Source organism: Corylus avellana, chromosome ca8, assembly GCF_901000735.1.
Source record: "Corylus avellana chromosome ca8, CavTom2PMs-1.0".
NCBI lineage: Eukaryota > Viridiplantae > Streptophyta > Magnoliopsida > Fagales > Betulaceae > Corylus > Corylus avellana.
Genome location: NC_081548.1, coordinates 16,105,509 through 16,114,393, shown reverse-complemented (window position 1 = coordinate 16,114,393; position 8,885 = coordinate 16,105,509). Strand labels below are relative to the sequence as shown.

The following is an 8,885-nucleotide window of genomic DNA, read 5'->3' as shown; positions in this document are numbered from 1 at the left end:
ATAAATAATATGAGACCATGCAGCCGCCAAAGGCCCAAAAGAAACATAAACTAATTTTTTTTTTTTTAATATGGAGGGGCTAGCTGCAGCCTGCAGCATATTGGGCCCTATTTAAAAAAAAAAAAAAAACAAATGAACTTTCACTCTTTCAAGAGAATGGAGGGGCCCTATTTAAAATAATAATAAAAAAAAAATCTCAATGCTGATCCTATTTAATTTTTTTTTTCAAAAAAAAACTTATTGGGGGCCACAGCCACCTCTGGCCGACACGTGGCTCCACCACTTCAAGAGAAGAAGATAGGAGAAAAATGAGAGCTCTACATCTTTGTTCAACGTTTTTCAGAAGTATATATGTATATAGCGATTCGGGTCGTAGAGCTTTATCTTTGATTTTAGAAAGTTGCAGAAGATTGGAAACTTTTTTTTGGCAAAAGTTGAAGAAGAAGAAGTGCAAAAGGCCTTGGAGGGAAATACGAGTGTTTTGGCGCACAGCGGCACATGACATATAATTGTTTTATTAGGTGGCATGTTCCAGGCCGTTAGATGCATCTAACGGTCTGGAATGTAGCAATTGCTTCCCCGACACGCATTAGTATGTTATCAAACATTATAAACAACGTAGGCCAAACGAATAGTGCCACATTTTCTTTAAACTACATGCATGATTCCTACGTAGTTTTGATTAGAATGATGACGAATGATTCATACGTACCATGCTGACATGTGAGGCAGGCCATGCCAACCAAAAACAAATTAAAAGAGAACCCCTCATTTTCTATTGACAGAAAAAAATAAAATAAAAATATACAACACCTAGCTTACCATATTTTCTCATCAAAAATTGATTTTCAAGTGATGTGTTACTATTTCATAAAATTTATTGTTTTGAAAAATGTGTCATCATCTTATGAGAGGGTGACACATCATTTGAAAACCAACTTTAGTAAACCTAACGTTTCTCCCCTCGGACAAAAACAAAACTACTGAAACACCACATTTCTATTCATTGCGCACATTTTGGAGAGACGGAGAGAGAAAGAGAGAGTCATTGGTTGTTTGTTGTTGGCTCGACACGGTTACGACGAAGAAGAACACCTATCTCTTCCTTCTCTCTCCCTTCTCCTCCGGTTAGAAACAAAATAATCCCATTGCAAATGGGGACGTTTGATACCTTCCGGAAAGCCTATGGAGCTCTCAAGGATTCCACCAAGGTTGGCCTTGCCAAGGTCAACAGCGAATTCAAGGTACCCGCTTGAATACATGCATTGATAGATTCCCTTTTTCTTTTTCTTTTTTTCAATTCTATACATAAAAATTTGTTTTCTTTGTTGGAAGGATTTGGACATTGCCGTCGTAAAGGCCACCAATCACGTCGAGTGCCCTCCTAAGGAGCGTCACGTTAGAAGTACTGAGCCTTTTTCTTTTGAACTTTTCATTTGTTTTTAGAATTTTCATGTAAGAATTTGATATCATTGAGAATTTGGATCTGTATAGAACAATGCTCCAAATAACAATTTGGTTTGAGTTTTTTTTTTTTTTTTCATACTATTTTTGCCATGATTTCTTGATTCAAATCTCAAGCTGGGTCTTTGCGTGTCAGATTGTGTTAAATATAAATGAAATTATTAAACTAAACAATTTTCTTTAAGCTAAAATTTTTGAAATAAATGGTGATTTAATTTAGCATTTGATCCAAAGGTCCTAAATTTGAACATTGTTTTCAATTATTGAACCTCACTTATAAAAGAGAATGTTATATAAATTAAATGGTTGAATTCAAGCATTTTCTTTAAACTTAAACTTTTTGGGAAATGTTTTCTGGGTTTGTGATCCGTTTTTTTCTTTTCATTGTAGAAATTTTTTCAGCAACATCAGTGGTACGTCCAAGGGCCGATGTGGCCTACTGCATACAAGCACTTTCAAAGAGATTATCCAAGACCAGAAATTGGATTGTAATGCCTCTTCATCTTTGTATTCATTCTTTTCTCAACGATTTTTTTTTTAGTTTCTTTATTGCTTGTTTCTGGGACACATATTGATTGGATTTTGAATTGTTGGGAAGTTCGAATGTCTAAAGAATTTTGAAAATATTTCGTAATTGATGCTTTTCAATAGAACTATACAACATGGGGTCAAGGGGTTTCTAGTTATAGAAAATTATGTTAAAATATAAATTAAATGATTAAATCAATAATTTCTTATAAGCTTAAATTTTTGGGATAAATGATGATTTAATATGATATTAGAGTTAGAGGTTCTGAGTTTAAACCATGTCTCCATTATTCACCTCCCATTTCAATTAAATAATCGACGTGTTTTGCCTCACTTAGGGTGAGCAAATTAACCGCCTACCAACCGAGAACCGACCGACACCGCTTAACCGATACCCGGTAGGCGGTAGACTTTTTCTATTGATTGACACCAACCACCATTACCGACTGATATTATCGAACCGACATTACCGACCGCCATTCGGTAACGGAACAAAAAGTTGGCGGAATAAGTCGGTGAAAATTTCGATTTTATCAATTAATAGCGGTGCGAAATGCGAAAACCCCATTTTCGTAACCAAATTATCCAACTCCCACCCCCTCATTTATTAAGAAGGAGTTCGAGCCCATGAGTGTTCTAGGTTTTGAGATAAATGGGGATTTAACAAATTATTTAAATCGTGTAGCAAAACATAAAGATGTTTTATGACATCCATATGTTGACATTTGATGCAGAAATTAGTGTTAGGAGTGTTCTTATTCTATAGCTACAAACATGGTAAATTCAAAAATTTACCAAAATGCAGTAATTTTTATAGGAATGATGTTTTCTAAATTCTGTTCTTCTACTTACAGGTTGCTATAAAGACATTGATAGTCATTCACAGGACATTGAGAGAGGGCGATCCTACATTTAGAGAGGAGCTTCTAAATTACTCATACAGAGGACACATCCTCCAAATATCCAACTTCAAAGATGATTCAAGCCCTCTTGGTAAATTACTTCTGCCCAGTGATTAGATTTTTATGTGGACAAAGTTGTCCTCCAAACTGGGTTGAAAGAATTTCCTTCAACCTAGTATATAAAAGTGACACGTGTCCCTTGAACATGTGAGATATACATATTTTTTTAATAGCAGGAACAAAGTTGGAATAAATTTTATTAAAAACTCATGTGTATCACAAATGTTATTAAAAAAATGGATACATATCACTTTTATAGACTAAGTTAAAGGAAATTCCTCCAACCAAGTTTAGAGAAAAACTTTGTCATTTTTATGTAAAATCTCTTTCTTAGACCAAATTTCTCTTGGTACGTAGCTTGGGATTGTTCTGCATGGGTTCGGACTTATGCACTCTTTCTAGAGGAACGACTTGAGTGTTTTAGAGTGTTGAAATATGATATTGAGTCAGAGCGTTTGACAAAGTCATCGCCAGCAGCAAGCAAGGTGTGTGCTTTGCATAATTTTTATACCATATTTTAAGGGCTTGTTTGGGTGTGCATTTGAAAGGCCTAAAAGTGTGTTTAACACTGGAAAGGTTTGTTTAAAAAAAAAAAAAGTATCTGTTTGATAAAAAAAATTGAAAACGCTTTTAAGAGTCTAAAAAGCTTAAAAATGAAGTTTTTGTCAATAAATGTTTTTTGACTAAAAATTTCTATTTTTCAAACGCAATCTCAAACAGGCTCTAAGTCCATTATATCATGGTTAAAATTCAATAGATATCATTAATTTGTAGGTACATAGTAGAACAAGGATGTTGGCTTGTGAAGAGCTGTTGGAGCAGCTACCTGCATTGCAGCAGCTGCTATATCGCCTTATTGGTTGCCAGGTAACATTTTATATGGATTACCTGATTTCAATTTGGTTGGTCATAACTTTAGCCTTTGAATTTGACATCTTTCCACTGGATTAGTTGCCATTTTGATGTCCTAGGGGGATGGCCTTTCTAATATTCTGAGTTTTGCAGCCTGAAGGAGCAGCTTATAGCAATTATCTCATACAGTACGCCTTGGCCCTGGTATGCATGATATGCATTTATATATTTCAAGTAGTGCTTTTTGCGGTATAGCTGAGCAAAGTTTTCTTAGCATTGCAATGAGATTTTCTTCTTCTTTTTTTCTAGCAGAAATATGTGCAGATCAGCATGTTTGTGGATACATGTATTTTTTTTTATTAGTTTTTCGACTAAATCTTAAAATATTTTAAAAACTGGTTCGCTAAATCTTGTTCCTTTTTATATGATTCCTTCAACTTTAACCAGTGCATTCCTTCTTTTTTAATTTTGAGATCTTGTTGCCTTAGAGAGTAGTTAAATGCTACTTTCTTTTGGATACCGATGCTTGTCTGGTACTTTTGGGTGGGTAATTATCTAGAAAGATACCTACATATCTGTTCGTCTTTCCACTCGCATAATGAAGAGATAACTAAACAAAAATGTCTTTCTTTTTTTTCTTTTTTACTGATGCCGTTTGGTACATTAGTGTTAAATCATCACTTGTCTTAAAAGTTTTAGCAGATGAATTTAATTATTTAATAATTATTCTAACACCTCCCCTCACGTGTGAGCTCAAATTCCCTTTTAGTTGGTGAGGCTCAACACGTGAAATATTTAATTAAAATAGGGGTAAATAACTGAGACAAGATTCGATTTCAGGACATTTAGCTTTGATACTATGTTAAATCACCACTTATCCTAAAAACTTAAGCTTATATGAATAAATGAATTTAATGATTTAATCATTATTCTAAAAAGTACTAATTTTTCACATTTTTTATTATGGTTGTTTGTAACTTTTGAGTTTCAACCACATTGTTCATGTAGGTGTTGAAAGAGAGCTTTAAGGTATACTGCGCAGTCAATGATGGGATTATAAATCTCGTGGACATGGTAGGAATTTATTATGATTATTGTTGTTTGGACTAAGGGTCTCTTTGGGTGTACGTTTGAGAGGCCTAAAAGTGCGTTTAACACTCAAAAAGTTCGTTTGAAGAAAAAAATACCCGTTTAGTAAAAATAATTGAAAGCGCTTTTAAGAGTCCAAAAAACCTAAAAATAGTCAAAAAGGCATTTTTAGCAAAAGCTTAAAAATGAAGCTTTTGTCAAAAAGCGCTTTTTGACTCAAAAGCTCTATTTTTCAAACCCAATCCCAAACATGCTCTAAAATCAATTGTATTATGTACTTTTTAGTTCCTTATAATATAACCTTTACCCCACACATTCCTGCAGTTCTTTGATATGTCAAGACATGATGCTGTTAAAGCTCTCAATATTTACAAAAGAGCTGGCCAACAGGTTTACAATGTTCTTTGGAACTTTTTCTTGACAGTATTGATTCCAGTGAACTGCTTCCTGTATTTAATGAGGGTCTACTTCATAGATATTCTTTTGAACTGAAACCTTTAAGTTTTCTTGTAATACAGGCAGAAAATCTTGCTGATTTATATGATTATTGCAAGGGTTTGGATCTTGCTAGGAACTTTCAGTTTCCTACATTGAGACAGGTTCCTTTTTTGCCTAAAAAAGATGACATCTAATTTGGTGCTAAATGAATGTTATTTTAACAAGCTCTTTTTTTTTTCTTTCTTTTTTGCGCTCTAATCAGCCACCTCCTTCATTCCTTGCAACAATGGAAGAGTATATAAAAGAAGCACCTCAGACAGGTTCTGTAAATAAAAGACTGGTGAGAAAATGTGTTCAAATGACTAGTGCTTTCTGACATATCTATATGCACGAGTCCATGTGTATGCTTTTCTCTATGCAGGCATGTACCTGTGCAGCAATATATGTGTATATGTATATGTATATGTTTATACATTGGTCTATTATCCCACTGCAGAGAAGCAGCAATATGAAGTCTGCTTAAAAAATTTTGCACAATGAAAGCCTTCTCTACTGTCGAAAAGAAGATACAATGTTCTTATAGCCTGTTTGGGATTGCGTTTAAGAAATGGAGATTTTAAGTCAAAAAATGTTTTTTTGGCAATTTTTAGATTAAAAAAGTTAAAAAAATGTACTTTTTGAAATTTTTTACCAAACAAGTCAACTTTTGTTTGGCACGGCTTTTTAACTACTATAAAAGTACTTTTTAAGCTCTCTAACGCAATCTCAAACATGCCCTTAGTCACAAATATGAGATTGAAAAAAAATGCTTTTCTTCAATGATCACCCGGATTTGGTTACAGTACTTGAGTAAAGCTGAACATAAAATGCCTTAAATCTATTTACTGTGATATATGGTTATGCAGTTCTGCAATTTTTGTCATATATACATGTTTTGAGATGATGTACAGGCTTATCTGATTGACATTTCTACGACTTTGCATTGGTTGTTTTTGGCTTTCTCAATAACTTCTATACATTCAAACATCAACATAATAAATATGGCCAATTTGGATTCATTTCAGTCAAAGTAATATATACATCAATCTTGTATGAGAGGAGCTCATTTTAGTGCTCCTGAGACCATTGATATTGCTCTGTTGTAGGAAAGGACTACATTTATAAAGGGGAAAAAAAAATCAAAGAAAAAGATACCATTCACATTGCTCTTTTTACCTTCTTCCTCCTAAATGCTTGTTTCAATCAGTTGCAATTTGATGTTTGTAAGCCCTTTCTTACTCAGTCCTAGCATCAAATGAGTTGATGATTTGACTACTATCTATCAGGAAATAGATTAATGTTGCATTATCTGAGCTAGTTGCTCACATTTTTAGTATTTATACTCTTAATAATAAGGGATTTTGGATTTGTTCCTATTACAAAATTCAGTCTGAATATCAGCAACCTAAGCAATTTGTATCTTTTATTTACTTGGACCATTTTTCTAAGATTTTACTCAAGTCTCCACTTTTCAGCCTAATTAATGCATAAGAAAAAGTTATAGAGTCGCTGAGTTTTCCATATTCTTTCTCAAAATTCTTGTTCTTTGTTGGAATTCTAAAAAGAAAAAGGAAAATTGTTTTTAGCCTAGTTATCCTCCATTCATTTTGACCATGTCCAAATTGATTTAATATAAGATATAGTATGGTATAGGGAATTGTCTATATTTGGTTTCTCATATATGTATTTTTCTAACATCAGGAGTATCAAGAGACAGAGAGGTTGACAATAAAAGCTGATGAACCTGAAGAACCTCCTGAAACTGAAAAACAAGAGGAAAAATCTGAGGAAAAACCGCTTACGGAGGAACCTAAGGAAGAGGAGGTGGAACCTCCACCATTGATATCAACTGAAGATACTAGGGATCTACTGGTGAGTTGTTTGTATATGTACCTCATGTTTTTGTTTTTGTTGATTTGGTAAATTTCTTATTTTTTAATTTTTTTGCACCATTTTTTTTTTGGCAGGGGCTAAATGAAATTAATCCAAGAGCTGCAGAACTGGAGGAAGGCAATGCTTTGGCTCTTGCCATAGTTCCACCTGGTAGGTTGCATGGTTTCTGATACTTGAGATATTTGGTGCATGTGTCCCTGGTAGGGTATAAATGTTAATGCACTCATTGTGTGCTTGAGGCCTCGTTTGGTGCTGCAAAGGCATGGTGATCAAAAAACACTCTTTTTGAATGAATGTTGCCCATTTTCCTTTTAAGCACAAAGCTGATGGAGAAACATGGTAACTTGCTTTAAAGAAATTACACAGTAGAAGAGATCTCCAAAGGCAAACTTTTATCATGGTCTTTTTTCTAATTCAGGCATATTGATACCATCTTATCAAAAATTCAAAATTTTCTTTCTTTTTTCTGTCACTCCCACAATTCAATTTGACTGTGCATGTTTGTTTGATATTCTATTTTTTGAAATATGCAGGAAATGATTCTTCATTTAATAGTAGTCTGAGAGATATCGGTGGGACTTCAGGATGGGAGCTATCTCTCGTTACAACACCAAGCAACAACCCTAGCCAGTTGGTGGAAAGCAAATTGGTTTGTATTCTTTGCTTGAAACAAAATCTTAATATCAATTGCTTATGAGTAATGCTACTTGATCTCCACCCCCATTTCACACTCATTTCACATTGGCTGATGTGCCTTATTTTGGTTTTTTGATTAAGGCTGGCGGGTTTGACAAGCTATTACTCGATAGCTTGTATGAAGATGAAGCTGCCAGAAGACAGATACAACTTCAGGATGCAGGGTATGGATATGGCGGGACGACTGTGCAAAATCCATTCGATCAACGACAGGATCCATTTATAATGTCCACCAACATAGCACCACCAACCAATGTGCAGATGGACATGATGGCTAAGCAACAGCAGCAAAACCAACAGCAGCAAATGATGTTTCAACAACAGCAACTCAACACCATGGTGGTACCTTTCCAGTATCAATCCCAATATTCTCCACAATCTCAATTTCCTCAACAACAGATACAACATATGAGTTCTTCTAATCCCTTTGGAGATCCATTCCTTAGCCACCCACAAAGTTCAATGCCACAACAGGGAAATCCCAACCTGATTTAGAGGTTTAGTTTTTTTTTTTTTAATTAATTTTATTACATTCTTTAATTTTAGGAGTAGGGAATCCTTTTAATTGTTTTGGAGTTTGATAATCTCATTCTTTGTTTGCTCCATAAATTGTGAAATGTATGTTTTTCTGTATCAAAGGACTATTTGATATTGAATCTAAGGCAAAATGGATGTATTGTTTGGTCATCTATCATGTTTGTATAATTGCTTCTTGACTTGCATTCCTGCCGAAAAGAATTCTGATCTCAAGATAATTTCGCATCTTGGAGTCTTTGAAGTGTTCAATGCCTGTTCATGTATGGCAAGTATTAATACAATGTTAATAGGTTACCTTTTTCTTGCTATTACCAAGCTCAAGAGATATCCTTAGGGCTGGAAACAATTAAACCATTCATAAACAGTTTGGATTCAGTTATGAAAAGA

At 34.2% G+C, this 8,885-nt stretch overlaps 1 protein-coding gene across 1 annotated transcript; it reads left to right on the top strand.

Moving 5' to 3' along the window:
* The first annotated feature begins 1,150 nt into the window (after positions 1 to 1,150).
* Positions 1,151 to 8,456, top strand: LOC132190340 (putative clathrin assembly protein At5g57200). The gene is made up of 15 exons (XM_059605300.1): positions 1,151 to 1,244; positions 1,336 to 1,405; positions 1,855 to 1,952; positions 2,847 to 2,985; positions 3,312 to 3,439; positions 3,729 to 3,821; positions 3,960 to 4,010; positions 4,815 to 4,880; positions 5,220 to 5,285; positions 5,414 to 5,494; positions 5,596 to 5,673; positions 7,074 to 7,244; positions 7,340 to 7,415; positions 7,799 to 7,914; positions 8,043 to 8,456. Exons 1-15 carry the CDS (start codon positions 1,155 to 1,157, stop codon positions 8,454 to 8,456), a joined length of 1,737 nt encoding a protein of 578 aa, XP_059461283.1. The 5' UTR covers positions 1,151 to 1,154.
* Positions 8,457 to 8,885: the final 429 nt, after the last annotated feature.

What these genes read in the sequence shown, in the direction of transcription:
- LOC132190340 (XM_059605300.1), top strand. Translation starts at nt 1,155, where the DNA reads ATGGGGACGTTTGATACCTTCCGGAAAGCCTATGGAGCTCTCAAGGAT. An exon ending in TTATAAATCTCGTGGACATG is followed by an intron (nt 4,881 to 5,219) that starts GTAGGAATTTAT and finishes ACATTCCTGCAG; the next exon opens with TTCTTTGATATGTCAAGACA. An exon ending in GTTCTGTAAATAAAAGACTG is followed by an intron (nt 5,674 to 7,073) that starts GTGAGAAAATGT and finishes TTCTAACATCAG; the next exon opens with GAGTATCAAGAGACAGAGAG.